Consider the following 27,261-nt stretch of genomic DNA (forward strand, 5'->3'; position numbering starts at 1 on the left):
ATAATCATCACGCACTTGTAGGTCCTCCTGGTTTGCCAAGTCTATTCTCACTTGACGCAAGGAGACGTTTGACCTAATATTGAGTATTGGCAAGAGCTCATGTTTAAATCATACCTCTAATAAGATCAATGGATTTTCAATGTCATCCTCCAAGATCTAATCAATTGCTACAAGATTTCTATTCACATAATGCCACCTCATATAATGAAAGTCTGCAATCGGCCTACTCATGCATTTGTAATTTCATGAGAAGTCATGTTTTAGAAAGTTAAGCACATCAAAGAAGATACCTAGCTAATTGAGGGTTGAAGGTGGAATCAACACCTAGCTTAAAAGATGTAGAAGACAATGGTGGAGATGATATGATTGAAATTCTAAACATAGTCAAGGAGATGAATACCTTCAATAGTACTCATGAAGGCAATGTTGAAAGAGTGAGCAGCATGTAAAAGGGCCCAGCCAGCTGACCTCCCCATAGGGCCCATCCATCCCTCAATCTACTCACCCGTAAAGGGTTATGGAGGGATGTGGGATGCCTAAGGGTCTTTTGACCCTTATACTAAGGGTTTATAACCCCTCATACAACATATGGGATTAAGGGTCTTTTGACCCTTATACTAAGGGTTTATAACCCCTCATACAACATATGGGATTATACGTAGTCCATGTGATAGCACAACAGGAGGAGATGATTTTTTTCCAACACCCCTGGTATCGAACTTAGCTCCACAACGACAATCCACGACATAGGCTGTAGCATCATACGTGTTGAGATATCAAGCTCATCTAGTGAGGCGGTGGAAGCTGATGACCCACCTGGGGGATAGGCCCCACACTTACACCACTGGCATGGTTGGTGAGATCATGGGTGATATACAGCCAGTGAGATGACAGGCTGTGTGACAGCCATTCTATAGACTGGCATAATTATAGCGTGAGCTCATTTAGTTGAGTTCACACTATAGAGAACCCTAGTATATATTTGGTTGAGTACCTTTTCATAGTGTGTACTCTTATCTTTGTATATGGTGTGTTGAGTGTTGAGTGAAGAAGAAGAAGATTTTCAGCCTCTCACCTTATGTGTTCTCTTTTAGGGTTTTGTGAGTGTGTGTGTGCTTGCAAGAGCTCAAGCTCTCTTCTCCCCTACATCTTTTCATGGTATCAGAGCTCGGTTCATGCTAAGGACTGAGCTGCAAGCAAGAGAAGCACAGGAAGTGGTACAAGGGTAAGAGCTTCATCTACTCTTCCCTATTTGTGTTGGCGACTACACCCTTGTCGGGAGCTCTATGGGAGGCACCGGCAAAGGATCTTTGATTGAGGAGCTTTCTTCACGGGAGTAAAGCTATAGGGCTACTCTATGGTCCTATCAGACAGCAATTTTTTGGCCAAAAACGCATTTCGGGCACGTTAGGACCTCCGTTTTTTGAAAAGCAAGCGATTTCGAGCACTGTGGGGTAAGTCATCGATTCTATGCAGAACTCTGTTTAAGAACTGCAGGAAGATAGAATGGTTGTGCAGAAATTGTGTGTGTTGTAAGGAGGTCAAATAGTTTCCATTGGGTGTATGTATGCACATTAATGTCACTGGTTGTGACATTAATGTCACTGGTTGTGACATTTGAGTGTAGTACAGTACCGCTGCAAAAAATACAGAAAATACAGCAGTTTGTGCAGGACAAACCAAAGTGCTGTTTCTAGTAAATTTGTGTGTCTGGCAAGATGTCAAATGATGGTATAAACTAGATTGTTGCTTAGAAGCTTGATAAGAACAACTTCCATGCTTGGAGGTTCAGGTTGACAAATTTCTTGATGGGAAAGGGTTACTGGGACTACATAGAAGGTGAGCATCCGAACATAACAAAGAATCTAGTTTCAGTTAGCCAGATGATTGAGCAGGGTTTGCAGGTTCGTTTTAATCCTGATGGTTGTTATGTTGAAGACTTTAAAGACAAGTGTAGGTTGGTTGCAAAAGGCAACAAAGTGGGTAGAATGTTTACATTGAATGTAACTATGTCTGAAAAACATGAGTGCTGCGATGTTTGCAAATGGTTCAAGAATTGTTGCAAACACAAACATTTGGCATAAAATTATTGGACATGTAAATGTGCAGAGAATAAAGTCTATGCAGACTAAAGTAATTGTGACAGGGCTGCCAAAGTTTAAATTTGAAGGTATGCAAAAATATGTAAAGCATGCCAATTTGGAAAGCAAACAAAGCATGTCTTTCCACGTGACAGAAATGTGAGTAGAAACACACTAGATGTTGTGCATTTAGATGTATGGGGTCCTACGAAGACCATGTCTATGGGAGGCTGCAGGTATTATGTGACCACACAAGGAAAGTGTGGGTATACTTCATGAAGGAGAAGGGTGAGATGTTCACTCATGTTCAGAATTTCAGAGTTATGGTTGAAAAGCAAACAGGGAAATATGTAAAGTGCCTAAGGTCAAATGGAGGGGGAGAGTACTTCTCCAATGAGTTCTCTGAATTTTGAAGAAGAATGGTATTCGGAGACAGTTTACATGCAGATACACTCCGTAGCAAAATGGAGTTGATGAGGGAAAAAACAAGCACATTGCTGAGATTGCGCGAGCATTGATGGGAGAGAAGAATATGCCGCATAGCGATTGGAGGCTGTTTCTACAGCAGTCTACATCATGAATAGGACTCCAACTGCAGCCATACATGATGTAACTCTAGAGGAGAGGTTTACTGGCAAAAAACCTGATTTGTCTCATCTAAAAGTCTTTGGATGCATTGCATATGTGCATGTGCCAGATGAGCTGAGAACTAAGCTAGATCCAAAAGCTGAAAAATATGTGTTTATTGGGTATTCCCTTGAGCAAAAGGGATACAGGTGTTATAACCCTGCTACACGTGAGTTGAGGGTAAGCAGGGATGTTGTTTTTGATGGGATGAGCAGCTGGTATGCTACTGAAAAAGAAGCTGTTGGGGCTGATGTGAGTGGAAATGTGGTTTTACCAGAATGCAAGTCAGCAATCACAGTCTTTGAGTGGACCAGGAGAGTCCTCATCTAGTGGTTCAGTTGATAGACCATGGAGTGGCAGGCTGTATCATAATACCAGTCCTACAAATGTGATTAGTACATCACATAAAGGCAAAGAGAAAGTGGTTGAGCCCTTTAGTATTCCTAACATTTCTGTAGGGCATTCTCATGTTGATGAGAGATGAGCCTTGATGAGGATCTTGGGATACCAGCTATGAGAACACCTGGTGTAAAGAAGGCTATGGAAGCCATGAATGCAAAGCTACGAGAAGATCTAGAAGAGTGAAGAATCCTGTGCAGCGCTTTACCTATGATGGTTATGTGGCACATCACTATGGATACATGATGGCAAAAGTTGTACAGGTTGTAGAGCCCACATGCATTGATGAGGCTATTGGAAATGTGTGTTGGGAGAAAGCTATGGATGAGGAGATGGATGCACTATATGGAAATGAGACTTGGGATTTAGTGCAATTTCTTGAAGGCAAGAAAGCCATTGGATGCAAGTGGGTGTACAAAGTAAAACATAACAGTAATGGAAGCATAAGTAGGTACAAGGCTAGATTGGTAACCAAAGGATATGCGCAGCCATATGGCATTGATTATGAGGAAACTTTCAGCCCAGTTGCCAAGATGGCAACAATGAGAGTTGTGATAGCAGTGGCTGCATCAAAGCAATGGTCTTTACATCAGATGGATGTAAAGAATGCATTCTTGCATGGGGATTTGCAGGAAGAGGTGTATATGTTGCAGCCATCTAATTATGAGGATGTGAGTCACCATGAGCATGTTTGCAGGTTGAAGAAAGCCTTGTATGGCTTAAAACAAGCACCAAGAGCATGGTCTGACAAGATTTCTGAATATCTTATCACTATTGGCTTTCATGTAGCCAATGCAGATTTCTCGTTGTATGTGAGACACAGTGATAGAGGGGTTGTGCTTGTTGTCATCTATGTAGATGACATGATCATTACGGGGGACCATGATGCAGAGATCTTTGATGTAAAGATCTTGCTTAGACAGAAGTTTGAGATGAAGGATCTGGGGGAGCTCAGATATTTCTTGGGCATTGAGGTGATTAGGTCACCACATGGTATTGGATTACTGCAGAGACAGTATGGCTTAGACATGTTGTCCAAGTATGGTATGACAGGCTGTAAGCCTATCTCAATGCCATTGGATCAGAATGGCAAGTTGAGTGCAGATTCATGAGAGATTTTGGAGGATCCTACTATATGTATAGGCGCATAGTAAGAAGCTTGATCTACATGACGATCACCAGGCCAGATTTGAGCTATGTTGTTGTGTTGGTGAGTCAGTTTATGCTTGGAAGCCGCATTTGGATGCATTGAGATGCATACTGAGGTATGTGAGGTCTACTTTGCATTGTGGACTATTTTATGAAACTAGGACAGAGATATGTGTACATGGGTACACACATGATGCTGATTGGGCTGGTAGTATCTCAGATAGAAGATCTACTAGCAGCTTCATGTTTTCTTTGGAGAGTGTTGTTGTGACTTGGAGTAGCAAGAAGCAGCCTACGGTTGCTCTATTCAATACAGAGGCCGAGTACAGAGATGCTACTATGGTAGCATGTGAGGTAGCTTGGTTAAGAAAGCTACTTGCAAATTCGGGTAGACAAGTTGTCATTTTCTATGACAACATTAGCAGTATACAGCTGGCCAGGAACCCAGTTTTTCATGCTCGCACAAAGCATATGGAGGTCCACTATCATTTTGTCAGAGAGAAGGTCTTGGTAGGAGACGTTGACCTTGTTTATGTCAGCACACAGGATCAAGTTGCTAACATCTTCACCAAAGCATTGGGTACAAAGAAGCTCCGTAAATTCAGGGCTTCGCTTAGTGTACATGAGATGGAGTTAAGCTCAAGGGGGAGTGTTGAGATATCGAGCTCATCTATTGAGGCGGTGGACACTGATGACCCGCCTGGGGGATAGGCCCCACACTTTCACCACTAGCATGGTTGGTGAGATCATGGGTGATATACGGCCAGTGGGATGACAGGCTGTGTGACAGCCATTCTAGAGACTGGCATAGTTATAGCACCAGCTCATTTAGTTGGGTTCACACTATAGAGAACCCTAGTATGTATTTGGTTGAGTACCTTTTCATAGTGTGTACTCTTATCTTTGTATATGGTGTGCTGAGTGAAGAAGAAAATTTTTAGCCTCTCACCTTGTGTGTTCTCTTTTAGGGTTTTGTGAGTGTGTGTGTGCTTGCAAGAGCTCAAGCTCTCTTCTCCCCTACATCTTTTCAATACGATAGCTTGGCTCAAGGGCTTAACAGCGGCTTAGGCTTAGAGGCAACATTGGCTTGGCCATGGCAATATAGCAGCTTGGTTAGGGGCCATGGCGAGCTTGGGCGCAGAAGAGTCTTTACAAAGAGCATGGCTTGGATCAGCCCAACAACGTGTACACACAAGGTGGGAGCAGACGATGAGTAGAGCAAGCAAGGAGGACCCACTTTGATACCATGTTAAAGAGTGAGTAGCGTGCAAAATGGCCTAGAAGGCTGACCTCCCACAGGGCCCACCCATCCCTCAATCCACTCATCCGTAAAGGGTTGTGGAGGGATGTGGGAGGCCTAATGGTCTTTTGACCCTTACACTAGCAGTTTATAACCCCTCATACAACACATGGGATTTTACCCAGTCCACGTGGTAGTAGCAGGAGGAGATGACTTTTTTCCAACAGGCAAGTGACTTATTTTCTAAACATTGCACCCTTGAGTAAAATATTTATCATGCATGACAATTGTTAAGTGACTTTTTTATCATGAAATTTATCATGCATGACAATTGCACCCTTGAGTAAAATATTGATCATGCTTTTTTTCCAACAGGCAAGTGACTTATTTTCTAAACATTTCACCCTCGAGTAAAATATTTATCATGCATGATAATTGTTAAGTCATAAAAGAGTTGATTTTCGACTGAATTTTGAGTTTCTTTTTAAAAGGCTTTTGTATATACATTTTTGATATGATTCTCAATTGATTTTGAAGATTCTTTTGTAATTAATTTTTCTTGAAATCATGTAAGATCTGATTTTCAGCTCCTTGAAGCAACCTTGAATGATTACAAGGACAAAGGGGAGGGTAAGAGTAGTATGCAAGTATGATCAGAAGTGGCTGCGCTTGTGCCCTCAAAAATCAGATTTGCAAACTCTTCTTATAAAGCATATACACTCAAAATCTCACATTATGATTGTGACAAAAACATCATTCAACCATTCACCTCTACTCTACTAGAGGTTCATGGTGACCAAAGAAGCTTTTTATGTAGATCCATGATAAAAATCCTTGGGTACTTTTCTCAAGACAACCAAAGGAAGTGCCATACCATTGTATGTGGAATCACCTTCTACACCCCACAAGTGATTCGTGCATGCCTTCTTCATCCCAATTTGGATTTCTTGTATTGGGGATTATGGCAAGGGACTATGGCTTATGTGAAGGGTGTGAGATTTACATAAAACCTTTTCTACACGACATTAAAATGGGATGTGAATGGTATTGAGGGCCATACACAAGAGATTTACATAAAATCTTTTCTACATGACCTAAAAATGGGATGTGAATGGTATCGAGGGCCATACACAAAAGATACCTTATATGATGGAACTATGGAATTCAAGGTAGACGGATGCTATAGTCACACACAGTGTCTTCGTATTTCAAACTTTGGAATATAGAGAAAGTGTTGCCACCATTGATAAGATAGGCACATAGGTGGAGGAAAGCGATTAGATTACCTCAGCAATGAAGAGCTGAAAAATGTGACACTTGAGTCCAAGAAAAACTTGAAAGAAGCCAAGACAAAGTTATGGTGGTTGAAAGCAATAATTGTTATCCTTTCTGTGAGGATCTCATGAGGATTAGGTCCTTGAAGGAAGAAAACTTTGAATGCATCAACATAAAGAATGTGTGCGGTGCTTTTGTAATAACATAATTGAGGCACATAAACAAAGTAAATTTGGAGGTAGACCAGCTTTGTGGGACTTCTTTCAAGATGTAGCAAAGAATGCACAACGACCCAAGCAGGCACAAAGATTCACCGAGTCCACGAAGACCATGTTTAAGGTCATTAAACTATGGGGTGGGCCACGCTTGTGTGGTTTTCTGAGTGTCAACCTTGGAGGGCCATCCATGTCCACCACCACATAAAGTAAAGGGAAGAAAGTAGTTCAATTCATATCCAAAGAGCACGAATACATCTTTAATGTGGTGGGTAAGATATACATGGATGGCAAAAACAAACATGGAGTAGCATCAATGGTGTCAATCATCATAAATATGAGACAGCCATTAAGCATTGCATAAGGTAAGCTTGAGTGGATCTAATATCTTGTAAATGCAGTGTTATCTACTTTCAATCATGTGGAGGAACTGTACAAAAGAAGAAAAGTTTAAGTACATTTCTATTTATATAGGGGGAATGCGAAGGATGACACTCTCATTAGGTTCTATGAAATGCATCAGTGCTCTTCAAATGACACTATCATTGTGCAAGAGGGATCAAAATGTTATGACAAAATAGTGGATGCCTTCTAGAACCATGGTGGGAAACTATGTTAGATTTTTTATAGTGAACCCTCTTCATGAGAGTCTTCACCGACTAGCTTTAGTGGTGCAAGTCACGTGTAACTTCTTTGTTGATAGTGTTTTCATTAGAAACCAATGGAATCTTTTGGAGAGTTTGTGGAATGCAAAGCTGAAGGATACAATAGGCCATATAATTGGGCATCTTTAGATGGAGACAATAGACGCTGCAAGCTCATGCTTGAAGATTATCTTGGAAAGAGTGACAACCAACTCTTTATCAATTGGTGTGGGTGGAAGCTAAGAGGGATAATGGTAAAAGGGAATGTGTACGGTTTACATGCTCAAAGCTTTGTGCATGGTGGGAAGAATCTTGTAAGTCCTCTCGATGTACGGTTTACATGCTCAAAGCTTTGTGCATGGTGGGAAGAATCTTGTAAGTCCGCTCGATAGTCGTACTCAATAACTTGGAATAGGAAAAGTCTGGATTACACTCAATCATGTTGCAATGGTCTACAATTCATTTTCCATTAATCAACACAAGTTATGAGATGGGGATATACAAAGAAATGATTGCCAAAATTGGGGAGCTACTCAGAGGATTGCAACAAGTAGACAAGTGCAAAATTGTATGAGGCAATTGCAAAAGAAAGAGAGGAGCATGCAAGGAACCATGGCATATTTGCAAATTATGGCTGCTTACATCGATATTTTCTTATTACCATATCTAGACTTGTAGCATGTGGTGGTCACTTTCTTCTTCAAGCTTTGGAGGTTGTGAATTCATCAGCATCCAACATACAACTTGAACAGAAATTTCAATAGTAAAGAGGCTAGGCTTCATAGATATTCAGCTTTCTTACCACTTTGTTGTGCTCCTCATAAATATGTTTTGTGTCTTCTATCCTACTCTCAGGTGTCCAATTACATCTCACTAGATCAAATGCAGCTGAAATCTATTTAAGTAAGATTGGAGACATGGTGGGGGCAAGAATAGAATTTACTTTGGAGATCTTTTGTTGCATAGTGTCAGTAATTTGAATTAGATTTCTATGCATGAATGTAGCTTAGAAGGGCTAAGCCATGGGTTTGAGGCAGTAGTGTACTTCTCACTTGCACACAACTGTGTGCTTCTCCTACATGCATTTGGGTTGTTGCTTGCTCCTCATCTTGATGATGTACTTTCTTTCTATTGTTCATTTCCTATGTGTGCTCCTAGTTAGCTCTCTCTCTCTCTCTCTCTCTCTCTCTCTCTCTCTCTCTCTCTCTCTCTCAGCAGTCGACTTTTGACTATGGTGGTGTGTGCTTGTGCGGAGGGCACATCACATGTGCATTGTTTCTTTTGATATAGCTCACATGACCTTTGAGTTTTTTCTTTCCTTGTGCGCTTGCTTAACCATCGTCATGCATCAATCGTACAATGCATGAGTAGCATGGTAGACATATTTCTTGGGCATGTGTCAATATCTAGGAAAGTGTGGATACTATAGCACTTGGCTTCCTCCTATCATGCACTGTGACTCTTCTATGTCTATTTGTTTCTACACATAATGATTCCCCGTTTTTGATATTGTGTCTTGTGCATGTGTCTCTTGTTCATGGTTGTCATGTGTATGTGTTGTGCTTTGCTCTCTCATGTTATGCCACAGGTTTCTATTACTTCCACCTTTTCCCACTCTAACATGGTATCATTTCCCATGGTTCCTATTGTGTGAAGGCATGCCTAGGTGGCTATTGACGTGGTGGTAACATGTGCGTTTTCCCACTCTAACATGGTATCATTTCCCATAGATCCTATTGTGTGAAGGCATGCTCAGGTGGCTATTGACATGGCACTAACATCTACGTTTTCAAGGCTAACTTATTTCATGGGCGTTTGGTGGCATATTGGTGGCTGTAGTAGTGGTTGCATTTTAGGTTGCAAGGCTTGGGCAACATCTCTGTTGCCTCAAACCGCCTCTCTCTACCCTTCTTGACCTACCTGCTAACCTCTTAAGCCAAACTTTAGCCATGGGTTTGAGGCTATAAAATAGTGTACTTCTCACGTGCACACACAACTATGTGCTTCTTTTGCATGCATTTGGGATGTTGCATGATCTTGATCTTGATGACATGCTTTTTTGCTGCTATTAATTTGGGATGTTGCATGATCTTGATCTTGATGACATGCTTTTTTGCATTTGGGATGTTGCATGATCTTGATCTTGATGACATGCTTTTTTGCTGCTATTAATTTCCTATGTGCACTCGTGGTCGGGTCTCTCTCTCTCTCTCTTGCCTTGCCCAACTACAATCAGCTTCTATGACTCTGGTGGTGTGTGCTTGTGTGGAGGGCACATTTACATGTGCATTTTTTCTTTTGAAATAGCTCACATGACCTTTGCGTTTTTTCTTTCCTTGTGTGCTTTCTTAACCATCGTCATGCATCAATTATACAGGTACATGACAAGCATCTTTCTTGGGCGTGTGTCGATCTCCAGCTGAGTGTGTGTGGATACAATAGCACTTGGGATCCTCCTATCAAACATTGTGACTGTTCTATCTCTCTTTGCTTCCCATTCCTGATATGTTGTGTCTTGTGCATGTGTCTCTTTTTCATGGTTATCATGTGTGTGTGTGTGTGGTGCTTTTCTCTGATGTTGTGCCACAAATTTCTATCACTTCTATTGCATGGTCGGCAATACGTTCTGTTGGGCACTACTATGTGTGTAAAGGGTGCATGCATGTGACATCAAGAATAAAGTGGTTTAAATGGCTGCACAGTGCGGCTTCTCACGAGTGGCATCGCGCCTCAACTTAAACTAAAAAATGTACAAAAGGAGGGGGGAAATGCAAGCTTTTCAAATTTTACATTTACATAAGGGATATAATTAATGACCCAAAATTTCACAAAATAGGGGTATATAAAATAGGACATAGGACAAAAGGGGTTACATAGGGCTTTTTTGAATAGCCTTTGAACACATGTTATGCACAGGGCTTACAGAAGGTGCATCCCATGAGAAATCGATAAACAAGTGATAAGTCATCTAGTCTCTCTAGCCAGGGCTACATCTCATGTAGAGTGGTGAGATGTAGAGTGGAGATACTTATAGTCCTACATAATCTCTCTCTCTTGCTTGAGGTTATAGATTTGTGTGATAGGGCTTCATACGACTCCACTAGGCTAGAATCCCACAATAAATGTGTGCCTCAAGACCTCATAGTTGGTCTTTTCATGTGGGTTTAGAGACCTAAACCCCACTGGCCTTATTTTACTTTAGGGAAAATAAACCTTGGTGGGATCATCAATCCTTCCTATGACCTCTCTCAAATTTGATTAACCTTCCCATATCAAGCCGTTTCACCTCTCGTCAAAAAATAGAGAAGAATTAGAACTTGTTTCCATGGTGAAGAAGCTTCTATAATGAGCCCCTTTGGAAAGTGGGACTCCTACCTGTACTATGTCTGTTGTTGTGTGTTTTGAGGAATAGTCATCCCTAATGGTACATTAAGGGAGACATGGCCTGATTGCTATAATAACTATGGTTATTTGGATGCTTATTAGTTGTGGTCAGCTTGGGATAATCCCAACTCATGATCAACACTAAATATTTGAAACATTATGGCATGAGGGTGTGAACCTTGAGGTTCCTTATCTTGCTTCTACTCCTCCAACTAGTCCAAAGAAGTTTATGGTGTTGTTTACATAGCCAGTTGTTGGTGAATCCAGTGTAGCTCCTATTTTCAAGTGTTTCACTATTCCCTCAATCATGTTTGCATTTAGTTGGCTCATTTTGTCCCAAATATCCTCACTAGAAGTGGTTCCAAATGAGATTTACTTTTTTAAGTACTCTGTAGAGTGCCAGTCAATTGTTGGGACCAAAAGTTGGGTGGGTTTGAGGAAGTGTGATTTGATACACTATAGTTGACTATATTGTCATTTCGAATAATTAGACTAGATCAAAGGGTTTCACTCTGGTGAAACATTATCTAGTTCTTCTTGAAGCCTATCTAAAATTGATTTCATACACATTTGTTTTACTCAAGCTACAAAAAAAAAGGTTTCACTCTGGTGGAACATTCTCTAGTGCTTCTTGAAGCATGTCTAAAATTGATTTCAGACACATTTTACTTAAGCTACAAAAAAAGGTTTTTCTAGTAACATTAAAAAAAATAAAGTTTTGAGTTTACTTTTTTTTCTAGGTTCACGTCTCTAGGTTCATGCCTCTAGACTCATGTATCTAGGCTCATGTCTACAGGTTCACATGTCTAGGCTCACGTCTATAGGCTCACATGTCTATGCTCACATCTGTAGACTCATGTCTCACAAGCTCATGTCTCACGTCTACAGGTTTATGTCTATAGGCTCACGGCTTTTTAATACAAACTAGACTCACATAGTTTATTTTTCTGAAATATGCCTAACAAGGACATGCACTTTTATGTAATATGACTATGACAGGATTTTTGTGTAATTATTGGGTAGTAATTATACTTAATGTCCCAATAATTATAAATAATAATAATTTTTCATAGAATTTGTAGTATACTACTGATTGTATGACAAGAAAACCCTTAAAGGACATGAGTAGGTATGTCCTTAAAGTATTTAAGATAGTAAGAATGGGTTGGTAGAGTAATAGGTATACCTACCTCTAGATTCACATCATGTCTAGGCTCATGTCCACAGGCTCATGTCTACAACACATCCGTACGCTCATGTCACCAAGTTCACATCTCTCCAGGATCACTTCTATAGGCTCATGTCATGCCTAGGCTCATGTCCACATGTTCACGTCTCTCCAGGCTCACCTCTATAGGCTCGTGTCTAGATTAATGTCTTTTTTCAAGGACTATGGACTCATGACCCCAACCCCAAAGTTGGTTTTGTTTAGATTTCAAAGTTTTTAAGATTTTTTTGGACTTAATGGGGGTGATTAAGGATTTTATTTTTTATTAATTATTGTTAAGTAATTAATAAGTGTTTTTTATTATTTTTTATGGATTCGCATGCTTACTAATTCAATAATGCATAAAGAAATTATGAAATACATGAATATAATCAACTATCCCACTCTAATCCATACATAATGGAGCGTATTACTTATGTTTTCAAAGTGAATTCCATCCCTAATCATAATTACTAAGCTATTCCTTGGCTCAATGCAATAAGAAGATTAAAGCTTTATGGGCTTCAAAATCACACAAGTCACCAATCAACTAGGATTATTTCCCTTCCAAGATATGAAAATAGAATTCACTAATGCAAATAAACTTCAAATCAAAATTAAAAATAACAACCTAAACACATTCAAGGTTCAACTGTATGTTTTTTAGAGTGTAACCTCCTAATCAACATGGCGTGATCCTAATAGCTTGGAATGGACGAATGAATAGTCCTAGGATAGTCCCTATCTATGCAGCAGCATCAAATATATTCAAGTCAAGGCCTTACCTTAGACTTTCCAAGGCCTTTCCAAATTATGTGTCATTGTGCCTTGACTTAGAGATGCAGTTGTAACTTCCCGACGTGGATGCATCCGTCGTCGCATTCTCACTCTATTGTCACATTAAAATTCTCCTTTTGCCAATGAGGTGAAGGGAGAGCTCTTTTCGCCTAGATTAAGGCAAATAGAGATTGTCTTCATGATGGTTCTCCTCACAGAAGGCGAGGAAAGAAGAGGAAGCTAATTGAAGTGCTAAACCTATAAACAAACCTATCTAGCATGCATCCATTAAGTAAGCAAACCTATCTAGCATGCAAACAAACCTAATGTAAGAGGGAAATCTACAAACAAACCTACTAGCATGTATCCATTGAGTAAGCAAGATTGAATAGCTACAAGCAAGAAAAGTAGAGCAGACTGGGAGATCACAAGTATTCTACTACAAGGGAATGATTGTGTATTTCTTATTGTTCAAAAATTACTTATATATAAGTGACTATATTGCCAGCCATGCTTAAAAATAGTATGGCCTCTATTACTAGTCTTAATTAAGTATATACATGAAATCCTTAGACTTTCCATGTTTTACATTAAGCATAAGGTAAGGCTAATAAGAAGGCCACTTTATATATTCCAGCATCATTTTCACAAAATATTAAGGGAGAGAGAAAGAACCTACTTCTTGTGAGTGTTCTCTACACCATACATTATATCATCTTACAAGAGAGAGTATTAAGGGAGAAAGAGTCAGAGAGAGATACAAATATTAAGAGAGAGAGAGAGAGAGATCCAAAAACAAGGAGACTATAACCTATGAGACTTATACAAAGGCATGGCATGCATATATAAAGCAAAGTTAGGTAGAAAGTGTCTCTCAGTTCACTTGGACACATCTAGAGATTTTCTCCTAAAGCGAGTGTGTGTGTGTGTGTGTGCGTGCGTGCATGCGTGCATGTGCATGCGTGTGTGTGTGTGTGTGTGTGTGTGTGTGTGTGTGTGAGAGAGAGAGAGAGAGAGAGAGAGAGAGAGAGAGAGAGAGAGAGAGAGGGAGAGAGGGAGAGAGAGAGAGAGAGAGTATATCCCTACTTCTTGTGAGTATTCTCTTCTATACACCACATGTTAAATCCTCTTACAAGTAAGAGAGAGAGTATTAAGGGAGAAAGAAAGATCCTACTTTTGATAAGTATTCTCATGTATTCATCATATGTCATATCATCTTACAATTAAGAGAGAGAGAGTATTAAGGGAGAAAGAATGAGAGAGAGCTAGAGATATTAAGAGAGAGAAAGAATGAGAGAGAGCTAGAGATATTAAGAGAGAGAGAGAGAGAGAGAGAAAGAGAGAAATATGACCTATGAGACCTATACAAAGGCATGGCATGCATATATAAAGTGAATTTAGGTAGAAATTATCTCTCAATATCTCTCAATAGGTGGAGTATCATTGAATATAATCAAACACATCTAGAGATTTTCTCAAAAAGTGTGTGTGTGTGTGTGTGTGTGTGTGTGTGTGTGTGTGTGTGTATACATGTATGTATGATGCTATTTGTTTATATATACATACATACATGCATGCATGCATGCATACATGTATGTATGTATGTATGTATGGGTGGATGCAAGGTTAGGGCACTCATTCGTTCACTCTCACTGAAAATAGGGCATCGACACAATGAGCAAAACTCTCAGACAGGGTATCTCGAGCGATTGAGATATTAGTATCAAGAATAACTTGTGACACATGCCTTCTGAGTCAAAAGCCTAATATCTCAATTGAGATAACAACAACTGCCACACCCGAAGGCTTGGAAGCATTGTCACCATCCATGTCACTAAAACGCATCACCTGTCACCTCGCCATCTCAATCGAGATACGTACGCCACTAGGATCCACATCAAGGTCACAATGGATCCCGCTTGGCTTGCCCACTTAGATGTACATTCAGCATAACTAGTGATGCCATCTCCACCATCCATATATCTCGAACAAGATATGAAAACATGATCTTGACCACCATTGACGTACCTCAATCAAGATAGTGAGTTGTTATCTCATCTATTCATATATCTCGATAGAGATTCTAAGATGCAATCTAAGATATAAATATATCTCGATCAAGATATGTTGTTATAATCTGATCTGTCCATTTACCTTGATACTGAGATGATATCCTAGCCATTATCTCGATCGAGATACGTAGTTTAAATCGAAGCCGTCCATGTATCTCGATCGAGATACTTTTAACAAATCAAAGCCATTTATTTTACCAACCCTAAAATCATGCATACATTGAAGCCATTTGTTTCATATACCCTCCTGAAACCATGCATACATCGAGGCCGTTCATCTTGAAAACCCTAAAATGTATGCCAATCAACCTTAATCGAGATTATAAACCCCTAAGTTTTTTCCCCCCCCTCATTCTCTCATGTCATTTTCATAGTTTCACTCTCATTTCTCTCTTGAACGGAAGGGAAATTAGTGGGATTTGAATCCAACATTAGTTGTGTTTTATATCTTCATTAGTGCTAGATTAGTATTTTCTTATCACTAGGCATTGGACCTTTCACATTAGCATGCCCGTCTGTGTTAGGATTAGGGTCTAGCTTGGAGTCACAAAGGAGGGCCACTTGTCTATTGTGGACCTTATCACATAGATAGACCGTGAGTTAGCGGCTATCCTCCATAGGAGTTCTAGAGACACACCATCTACTACTTTACATATTGTGTCGAACTTGGAGGCAATGCTCTCGTCCCTTCATAGCCTTCACGATGTTGTTTATGTAGATGAGTGAGATAGCACATCACCGTATTGCTCCAGTATCACATGGCTTGACAAATCGTTATACGTGTGTGAGCTTGGTCCTATTATTAGAGATGGAGAATACTTGGACCTTTTTCTTAATAGCCATGGAATGCGGCCTGGCAAGGAAGCCCCTTACTATTTTGTGGTGTTCATATCCTCGTATGGCGGCACATATCTATAATCAATATGTTGCTGCATATGGGAGGATTCTGAATAACCGCCAGATCCCTATCTACTTTGCAATTATGCAGAGTTTGTCTTAGGGGAGCAGGTTGACTACACCAGCCAGCCCGATGGTAGTGGGGTGCTGGTCAAGGTCATCTCCAGAACTAGGGGAGGTGGCCTCCACCATCCCTACATGCAGTTTCTATTATAAATCCTCTATTTGTACCTTTGTCTACTGTCGAGGCACTAGGCACTAGGCACTCAGGTGGGGATTGACGTGCTAGTACCACTAAGAGCATCCAGCATGTGGTATGTCTTTTTTCACAATCGATGCCGATAGTTGTCGAGATATTTATACATATTCATTGCTTCTTTAGGCTTTTCATAGTTGTTTGTTTACATCTTTATATTTACTTTTCTATATTTTTTAAATTAATGGTGGTGGTTGATTGTGTCCTATAGGGTCCCACATTTGTGAGCGAGGGACTCGCAAAATAGTTGCTAAAGGCAAGAGCAGAGATTGATCATCTTAGGGCAGCATTGTAGACGGTTGAGGTAGCCACTACAGAGGTGCGTCAGACATCCACCTAGTAGGTCTCTCTCTTTGTATGTAAAAGAGTTATAATTAAGGTCTAAACTTATAAATTTCTTTAAGTTATACCTAATCAGAGAGACTAATTAATTTTTTGTATGTTTTACTTTTGGAGTAGGCCAGGACTAAGGCAGAGATTGCTAGAGCTAAGGCAAAGCAGCATATGGTCATGGAGAGGATTATGCAGCACATGGCAGAGAAATTGATCCTACATATTCAGGAGTTCTATAGGTCTTCTGATGTTACAGTGCCTTACTTACCCTTGTATCCACGGCGTGTTATTACAAAGGTTTTTTGTCAACCTCTCCCTCAGGATGCACCACCATTTCTCCATGACACCTGTTGCACTCTATGCCTCGAGGATGCAGATGGTACCAGTGGATATTCTCTAGGATGATGTGGACATTTTTTCCGCTTGCCCTGTATCACCCAGGAGCTAGTACATTTCTCGACATGTTCCTCTTGCTGAGTATGCACGAGCCAATCTAGCCACATACAGAGTTCTCTTCATTGTTGATGACCTTCACCGAGGCTTTTCTCGAGCCAATGCCAGGCCTCTAGATTTTACATATCAGCTGGTGACTTAGGAGTCAATACTTCTAATGATAGAGTTCAAGAGCCTGAGGTGCCTCTAGAGATTGAGTGGAGTGCACACAATTTCAATGGATACAAGAGAGAGTCCTTCAAGAGAGCCGGCTCACAGCACACAAGCATGTGGGTGGTGCTAGTCTTAGTGGCAACTCCGGTGATGGTGGTGGTAGCAGTGCTGCTTCACATGACTAGCATGTCCTGCAAGTAGAGGAGATTACACACATAGAGTGGAAGGCACAGACCATTGCTAATTACAGATTTTGGGTTTACAGACAGATACATCTTCTAGTAGCATGATGTCAAGAGAGACAAAGGGCTATAGTAGCAGCTTATAGTACACCAACACCATCTTACGATCTTATCTTTGAGGCAAACCTCCCCGTAGAGATTCGATGACTCCCGCAGAGCAGGGGGCACAGCCTTCTCAACATGCACGTTGACCATCAGGGAATGACGATATTTATAGGATGCCCATTGATAGTGACTAAACTCATATTAGCTAGGTAGCTCACTTAGATTTATTGGCAATGACGACTAACCTTAGCCTAGCTAGGGTGGCTAGGGTGGCTCATATTAGCTAGGTAGCTCACTTAGATTTATTGGCAATGACGACTAACCTTAGCCTAGCTAGGGTGGCTCATTTACATAGTACTTTGATCTCTTGAGATAGTGGCTAAATCTAGAGTAGCTGGGTTAGCTCACATTCTAATGTAGTTGATGTTTATATTTTATGAGTTATGTCTTTATTAAGGATCATTGCATTTTAGTTGATGTTTATGGTTTATGGCTTTTGTTTTGCACTTTGTCTATCATATTATATGTTAAAAATCTCACTCTTGCCCATGCCTTCACCATGCCATTGTATGCAAACATCACCTAATGGTGACCAAACTTTGCAAGCATGTGGGGTGTTCCCCACATGCTCACAAATTTTGGAAAACACCATTCGATGGTGACCAAACTTTGTGACGATGGTGGGGGGTCCCCCACATGATCGTAAAGTTTGGTCACCATCGGACGATGTTTGGTATATCAAGTAGAGCCCAGTGTGCAATTTTTAAGTCTCTTAGTGCTTGAGAGGCCATGGAAATTCCTGTTCTTCTTTACCATGCCATCGTACCCAAACATCGTTCGTCGATGGTGACCAAACTTTGCAAGCATGTGGGGGGGGCGCCCACCAGTGTGCAATTTTTAAGTCTCTTAGTGCTTGAGAGGCCATGGAAATTCCTGTTCTTCTTTACCATGCCATCGTACCCAAACATCGTTCGTCGATGGTGACCAAACTTTGCAAGCATGTGGGGGGGGCGCCCACCAGTGTGTGCAAGTAAAAAATAATGAAGTCTTAAAACAAAGTTGGTATACAAAATAAAAGAGACACTTAGATGGAGCCATGATCAATAGAACATAATTAATTGTAGAGATCAACCTACAATGATAAAAAAGTACAAAGATAGAATCAAGATCAACCACACTGATAAAGTACAAAGACATCATCAAGTTAGTAGAAGAAATGTGAACATGAGACACAACCATCTGACCAAACCCATCGCGCTAATGCCATGTGACCCCACAATCTCATAAAAAATCATCATGGAGATAGAAATAGTGTTGTAAAAAATGTGCATCATTTGAGTGATCATCATTGATATAGAAATGATACTCCTGAACAATGGCATTGGCCTCGAGGGTACTCGCTATCCCATCTACATGTGCCTCTGCATGTCGAATCATAACAATTCAAAAAAAGCACCATGGCACAAAAACTCATCAATTCACATAACTCAAGCTGCTCCACACACTCTATTCTTCACTGAAACAAAAACATACAGTCTCAACATCCCTAAGACTTGGGGATCCAAGAAAATAGATGAAAAACATAAAAAACTTTCAAGGTCCTCCACTGATAGACCCATGACTTCAAACTTCACAGGATTCACAGCTCTGGACAGAAAAAGCAGCTATAGATGAAGAAGACGTGATCTTGATCAAGTATCTAACAGAGGTGTTGTACACAGAAGTCCAAGGGAACACACCTCCTTGCTAACTCTCGTCTCTAGCCCTCTGATCCAAATCAAAACTCTCACATTGTTTTGCTCCTCATTCTTTACAATCTTCACAAACTACAAGTTCTCTAACCTATGAACTACTATGAGGAAAATAGATCCACAGGAGTCCACTCCACTGTAACCAGCACTCTCCTCTCTCGTGATCTCGAGCCACCGCAACTTGGAGAGTCTCCTCAAAAGAACTCGATTGCACTTCTTAAACACTGTCGCCACCTTTCCTCCTTCCAAATTGCTACATTACTGGCCTACTCACTCTCCCATGCAATTTCTATTTTCAATTTGCACACATGTGCCTTACCCACTTGATTGCCACATCTTTATCCACTTGGGATCCATTTCATACCATCATATGTACATTTCATATATGTATACATCATGCTTAGGAGGGGGCTCATTTTTCTCCTCACAACCTATCCACCCTTTTGACCCATTCCACCCTTTTTTGGACAGTCAAAAAGAAACCACTAAAAATTTTACCCTTTCCACCCCTTTTTTTAGTGTTATCCCATGGACATCTATTGGTGATGTTTTCACAATATGATTTTTTCTCCACACATAGTAGTGTGGATAAACCCAATAAGTAGCAGTGAGCACTATTCCACATGTATATTGGTAAACTTTAACACTTGTCACCACCAGGGATGTTTGCAACATTTACTGAGATGACATTGATTGACATCTTTTGTGGACATGTTAATCTATTGGATTTAAAATGTATCACTTACCATTGAACATCCATGATCGATGTAGATTTCTAAGGTCTCATTTACCATTTCTAATAAATAGTAATTTATATTCTTAACTTCTTGTAATCTGAACAAAAGTACAAACATTTTATGGGTTAACATATTTTTTAAAATAAAGTTTAAGTCTTGATGTCTTTAAACAAGCCTCAAATTTTCAAACCATGAAAAAATAATTCAAATTGTAGAATTGAATACTTTCAACTAAAAATGTGCAGCTCTTATTTCACATGAAAGAATTTTTCATGAGATTATGAAGGATCTTATTTTTTACTCATGATTGTCTGGATCTTGTTCATCAACAAATCATATTCTCTTTTATGTGATAGAAACCATACTAAAGAATTTCATGTAGATTTCATAAGTGTGATTTATAAATTCATATCGTTAATGTGTATTATGTAAAACAAAATGGAAATATATGGAACATTTTTTATACATGATACCACTCCTCCTGTCACATGTACATATGAAGTGAATATAAGCTATTCTTGCTTTTATATGCATAGCTCAACATGTAAGTATTTTTAAGCGTGGAATGACATGTTATTATTATTTTTAACATTATAATTCAGCCTTGTGAAACTTACTTATGTGCATTTATTTATAAATCCATACTACCAACAATTTATTTTTCCTCTAATTACATGCTAGTGCATATATATTTAAGAAATCTCCCATAAGACCTAACTTCTTTTGACACATTAGGAGGTGTTACATATCTTTAGGTATATGTCCTCTAAGTTCAAAGGAATAGAGTATATTTTATGAAACTTCAATAAAATAATCACAACTCAACATGTATCTTAACATGTTTAATGGGGATTGACATTGATAAAGGCACCATGTTGAATGTGCAAGAATCATGGTGATTTGTAGAAATATGTCTTTTGCGAGTTTTAATATGATGTTTATGAGTGGATATATCACGCGTGATATTAAATGAACAAAGCATGCAAATTCAAAAGATGTGATATGAAGTGCCAATATGAATGAGACATTGTTGACAAAATATAATAAACATGTTAGTAGCCTACATAAAAACTTAGTCAAAAATAAGAAGGCAGTTTGGACTTGGCTAGTTTTCTTTTCAAAAATTTACACATCAATCAGTTTTATAACTAAAGTTTCCAAAACGTTAGCCATTTTTTTCAAGACAAGCCAAATTTCTAAAGTCATACTTTCCAATCTTAGCCTTGAAAAATGCAATAAATGACTATTTTTTTCTAGCAATGTTTAAGAAACACAAAAGGGGGAATAGTTGAGAAAAACTCAAGGAAAACCTTTTCATAAATAAAATATTTTTTGTAAAGAAAGTAATCAAAAGTGGCATTATAGTTCCCAAGCTAAATCCAAAAAGGCCCTAAACAAAAAAATTAATGAGATGGTGTTAGGGAAGAAGCATTGACCACCTAATTATTAAAACCAAAGAAGTAGAGATGATATTCTAGATTTTTAAGCCCTGTCATCTAGTTGATTCAATAAGGGACTATTGATTTTGGTCTTTATATGAAGGAGAGTTCCTTACCCATCCAACAAACATGTAAGATTTCCTACCCTTCCTTTCAAGGATCCAAGTTGGGCATCAAGAGCAAGGGACCAGATCCAGATAGTATGGGAGCTTAGTCACGAGACGTTGGTGACAAAGCCACCTGATTATAAGACATGAGCCAAGATGAGATGGTCATGAGAACTAATGTAAAATACATTTATACTCAAGTAAGTCGATGGACGATATGGAGGGGATGATAGAGCGCTAGCTCAAGTGTGGCATTTTAAGCCCAGTAACTAAAAACAGAGGAACATGTATTTGTTTTTGGTAGAGATAGACAAGGTCGATGTTTCGTCTCTTTTTTTTGAAGTTTCAACAACAAGTGCACAATACATTGGACTGCTAGTAGATGTGAGTTTGTGTTTACCACTAGATGGAACGTGGGTGGAAGTCAAGGGTAGTTTGGCCTTATCCATTAAAGATTATAATAGGTGTGGGGGTGGGGGGCATGTATGTGAAGAGTTATTCAAACAATCTACTTCAATGTACTCGTGGGTCGAACTCAAGGGTAGTTTGGCCACATCCATGAAAGGTAATAAGTGGGGGAGGTGCACATGTATGTGGAGAGTCACTCAATCGATCTACTTCAATGGATTCCTAGCATTACAAAAGCAAAATTGGACTTAGTAGTTGAAGCTCTCTAGGAGAGGGGACTTAGTAGAAAGTCGTTGGAGGGAGGGAGTCCACATGAAAGCGCGTGGGCCACATGGGGACTCGGGAGTGGTTTGAAAATGCTCTAATTAACGTTGAAAATGCTCTAATTAACGTCTAAATGGTTTTGCCTAATACGGAATCCGCCTGCATCGTGGTTAACGTGCCGACTCCCCTCGAGACCTCGTCGTCGCGTTACAGTGCTGACTTAGTAACCGCCCAAATGCCTTCTTATTACGTACACCCCAATTACATGCTAATCATCTTCTTAACCGTCCTTTAATTTCTGTGTTCTGCGTGTTGACCATTACGTACACCCCCACGTTGCTAATCATCTCTCTAATCGCACTCGTTTATATGAATCTAACCTGCTTTTCTAACCCAAACCCACATCGCCATTTCTCTTATTTAAAGCAAGCGCGCAAATAAATATCAATATGTTGCGCTGGCCTCGTTCCAACAACAGCAACACCATCGCCAGGAGAGAGTTAGTTTATTATCGTAAGTATTTATGTATTACTAAGCTCGAGTATTGCTAAGCTTGAGCTTTTAATCTATCTGCCTTTATATGGCCCCTAACTCCGCGTCTTCTCTGAGTGCTGAGGCTATTAAGTACAGCTATCCAGCTCGCGGCAGCATTAATAATGGGGTTCATAAAAAACCTCCTGTAATCAGGGTTGTGCATGTTTTTGCTCCGAAGGTCATGCAAACAGACGCTGCAAATTTCCGAGCTCTTGTGCAGGAGTTGACAGGCAATACTGCTAATATTAAAGAGACCAGCTCTGCAGTAAATGAGGTAAAACACCACACAAAATTAAGCAAGAAGAGAGCAAATTATCGCATGCCGGCATTAGCGCAGCCACTGATGCACACTAATGCAGGCGCTAATACACAGGAAAATAAGCCCTTCTTATACCAGCATGCAAGCTCCGAACGTGCGCAGACAGGGCGTAGCGTGGAGGCTGCATGTGATGGAGATAAATCAAGCAATTATTCTATGCTAGGCACTTACCCTAATAATGATAATACTAATGATGATCAGTGTTCTCCCATTGATTATTATGAGAGCTCTATCTCCTGGGAAAGTGGTGGAAGCGTTGGTGATGCTTCAGTTGATAATTTCTTTGTAAGTGAGGCGGATGCCATCACGTCTACTGATCAGCAGCAATGCAGCGCTTATTGGCAGCCGCACCTTGGCGGGAGACTACCGGTGCCACCGGAAATTCCCGGTGGATTCGACTACTTTTAATTGTATGCTTACTAATTATGTAATTCTTCATGTTTATGTGTCAAGTGTTCAAGAGTGTCATTGTAGTCTGTAGAGAGCTAAGTGTCACTAGAGATTTCTCTCTTCTTTCTTTCTTTCTTTTTGATTGGACTTGAAATTGTAGGAAGTTGGGTATTTACATCCAGCTTGTGTATAAAACAAGCACACCACCATCGGCTCAAGGATCAAGGGGTACACATCCACTTGCAACTAGTGAGGCTCGAACCCAATACCTCTGGGATATCACTCGGCTTCTTTAACCACTAGACTATAGCCACGGGTGTATCTCTCTCTTTAACCACTAGACTATAGCCACGGGTGTATCTCTCTCTTCTTTCTTTGAGTCCTCACTTTAGATACAAATTAAATAGCATATAAATTCTACATCTTCTTGTATAATCTTATACAAGAAGAGATCTATCTCTTCCTGCTTTGAGTCCTAACCCTAGATACAAATTAAATAGCACATAAGTACTATATCTTCTTGTATAATCATGTACTTCCATCCGTGTCAAGAGAACACTTTATCACAATAACTGTCAAATTGGAAAGAAGAGTGAATTTTTTGTTAAGTTTGCTCAATCACTTTCTTCATATGCAAGATTAACAATATGGATATACTTATTGTCATTGATGTGCCACGAGTCTTTATATATATCATCTTCTTATATATAATTAAACTCTTCCTTGTATTCATAATATGGATATGTCTCTTTGATCAAGGTTTGAAGATGAATTTGTGTATTGAACATCACCCTTGTTTTCTCAAACATTTTATGGGCTTGAACCTTATATAAAAGATCAAATAACCTTTCATATGGCGATTTTTCTTAAAAGCTAAATAAGGACTAATTCACTACAAGAAATAGGAGGTATAGCCGTGTTTTTATCCGTGAAGAAATCAAAGGATCTAGAGAGAAAGAAAATCATGTTTCGTGGTTATAAACATGGTTGTTACAAGGCAGCTTATGAGTTCACGACGGTAACAATTAGCTTGTGTTTTCTAGGAAAAAAAATTAATCATCTTAAGTAATTCTATGCATGAGATGAAAAGAGAGTTGTAATACATATAAATTTTGCAAGTGAGGTGGCTTTCCCACCTGAATCGTAGTGTGAGGACCCCATCATAACCAATTTATGTTGAGTTGCTACCCTTTATTATGCATGGACTTATGGGTTCTCTCTAAATTGTTTCTCTACAATTCTCCACTCCTTGTTTGAGCAATGGCTAGGAAAGAGGCCACCATGCTTCACTTATCACCATATAGTCGATCTCCTATTGGATAGATGCAAGTTTATTTTCTCTTTGGCCTAACTTTCATGAAAGTGTTGGCAGATGGGATTTGAGAAGTTTGCATTCATTATGTCTATTATGTACTGAATCCCTAGTCTTTTACTTGATCCACTTGAATAAATGAGCTTTTAAAAGTAGTTGACCAAGGTTCGTAAGAGGTCTTTTAAATGTCCATTATGTACTGAATCTTTTCCCTAGTCTTTTACTTGATCCACTTGATAAATGAGTTTTTAAAAGTGGTTGACCAAGGTTTGTAAGAGGTCTTTTAAACAGTTGTTTACCTTGGGCATCCATAAGAACACTCCCATTAGCATCATCGACCGTGTAATATAAACTCTCCATCGTAGTTAAAAGTGGAGGTGCCTAGGTGGATGGAAAATGAAATTGATAGGATGAATAGGGTGATTAGAGGTTGAAAGGAGATGGTATATATTGTGGGTGATTAGAGTATAATAAACTTGCAACATGAACTCTTCATCATACCTTTAGAGGCATCAGCGGCGGTCAATATGCCTCACATGCGATAAAGACGACGTAAAGACATGGATTGTCAGGATCTCCTTTTGGATTCTCAAAAGAAGAGTTGGTGGGCCACATCTATAATAAGGTATAAAATAAAGACACTTGCATATGGTAAGGCATAAAGTAAAGACATATGCATATGGTAAGGCATAGGCATAGAGGGCTCTATACAAGCCCATATGTAAAGATGTATAAATTAAGAGCTATATTCATGCATAGAGAGAACCCTATGCATGCATAAATCTCACTAAGATCCCTAGCATGCATGCATAAATCTCACTAAGATCCCTAGCATGCATGCAGCTTATATCTCTATGAGCACTATGCGTGCATGAGAGCACTCTCTATGAGCTCATAGAGGGCCCTAGGCATGCATAGAGAGCTATTTCCATGCCATAGAGCACTCTCTACATGTATGGAGTTTATAGAGCTCATAGAGATCCCTATGCATGCATAGAGAGCTATATCCATGTATGAAAGCACTCTTCAATGCATCCAATGATCTTATAGAGAGCCCTCTATCCTCATAAACAGCCTCTATACATGCATAGAGAGCTGTCATGCATTTGATATAGCTCTCTATGTATGCATCTCATCTACATAACTTTCATAGTACCAAAGAAATTAAGACCATGAGGATTAACTATTCTCACCTCAAAAATACCTCTAGCTCGTCGGGGACATCCTCTTCGGTTTTATTACTCCTCATTGTTTTAGCCATTCCCAAGTTTTATCTTCTTTATAATGCATACAATATTGATTCTCCCATTTAATTAGGGTACCAACTACCATTTCCTACAAATAAATACCAACATGCATAAGAAACATCATGTAGAGAAACAATGACAATTTAGACGCACATGAGATTTGACATGTCCTCTGCAATTACTACTCCTTGTTGTTAGCCATTCCCAAGTTTTGTCTTCTTTATGGTGCTTATGATATTGGGTTGCGACCACTACTGTTTCTTACAAATAATTACCAACATGCATAAGAAACATTATGCATATAAAACACGACAATTTAGGAGCTCTTGAACCATATTTTGTGGCAACAATATATGCCTCCTTTTCATGTGGGTTGTATTGTCCTAATTGTACTCTTTACATGCCTTCTTCCACTCTTTTTTCGTGCAATGCACTGGTAGGCCTTTTCCTTCCCTTATGTTTCTTCTTATGTATGACCTCCTATATATTGTTGAGTATCTTGATAATGTGGTCTCTAGCCCATTCGTTGAAGAAATGCATGCCCTAGGGATTGGGAAACTACTCATTCATCATACATTGCACTATATAAATAAAGTCTTTACTCCTTTATCTCCCCATGAATTGAAGGCATCCTTTTAAGTTTGGTTCACCATTTATCAGAATGTATAGTATAATGTCTTCCCCATATCATCCATGAAAGGCTTGCCATCATCAGCCAAGCTATAGTATATGCGATCTTCCTCAGGCTCGTTGTCCCCAGGTCTAGCTGAAGATAATCCAAAACATGAACCAAGGCACGATGACAACTTTGAGAAAAAATTACACTACACAATGGGAGGTAGAACCATGTTGAGAGCCACTACCCTTCTGAAGAGGATATGCTGAGAAGATGTGAGCGAGTTCTCATGAGAAGTGGGTGGATAGGAGGGGAGAGGCATTGGTGCAATTGTTGGAGGACTGGAAGGGAGAGGGGTTGACATAGTGGAGGTGAGAGGGGAATGGAGAGTGATGGGATTAAGGCTATGAGAAAGAGGTGTCTATAGAGAATAAAAGAAGTGTCTAGTATGTAGAGAGGTGAAAGTAATGAGGATAAACCTGAGCAATGCAATTTATCTACTCTGTATCTTTGGCTCAATCAATCCCAAGCATTTTCTACCTCATAGACACTAGTACATAAGTCCATGTTATCCTCCTAGGTATGGTAGGATGATTGGCACTTGAGACTCTCCATAAGATGGCCAAACTATAAATAAAAGTTATCATGCATACATGCAAAAGATGGCCACTCTAAAAAATTTAACATG

General features: G+C 39.6%; 1 protein-coding gene across 1 annotated transcript; it reads left to right on the forward strand.

The window, feature by feature from the left end:
• The first annotated feature begins 22,456 nt into the window (after positions 1-22,456).
• Positions 22,457-24,079, forward strand: LOC147630410 (uncharacterized). The gene is made up of 2 exons (XM_086809989.1): positions 22,457-23,418; positions 23,559-24,079. Exon 1 carries the CDS (start codon positions 22,736-22,738, stop codon positions 23,414-23,416), a length of 681 nt encoding a protein of 226 aa, XP_086666115.1. The 5' UTR covers positions 22,457-22,735; the 3' UTR covers positions 23,417-23,418; positions 23,559-24,079.
• The last annotated feature ends 3,182 nt before the right edge of the window (positions 24,080-27,261 follow it).

The sequence above is a fragment of the Cibotium barometz genome, chromosome 16 (genome assembly GCF_041138505.1).
Source record: "Cibotium barometz isolate CiBa-2024 chromosome 16, ASM4113850v1, whole genome shotgun sequence".
Taxonomy (NCBI): domain Eukaryota; kingdom Viridiplantae; phylum Streptophyta; class Polypodiopsida; order Cyatheales; family Cibotiaceae; genus Cibotium; species Cibotium barometz.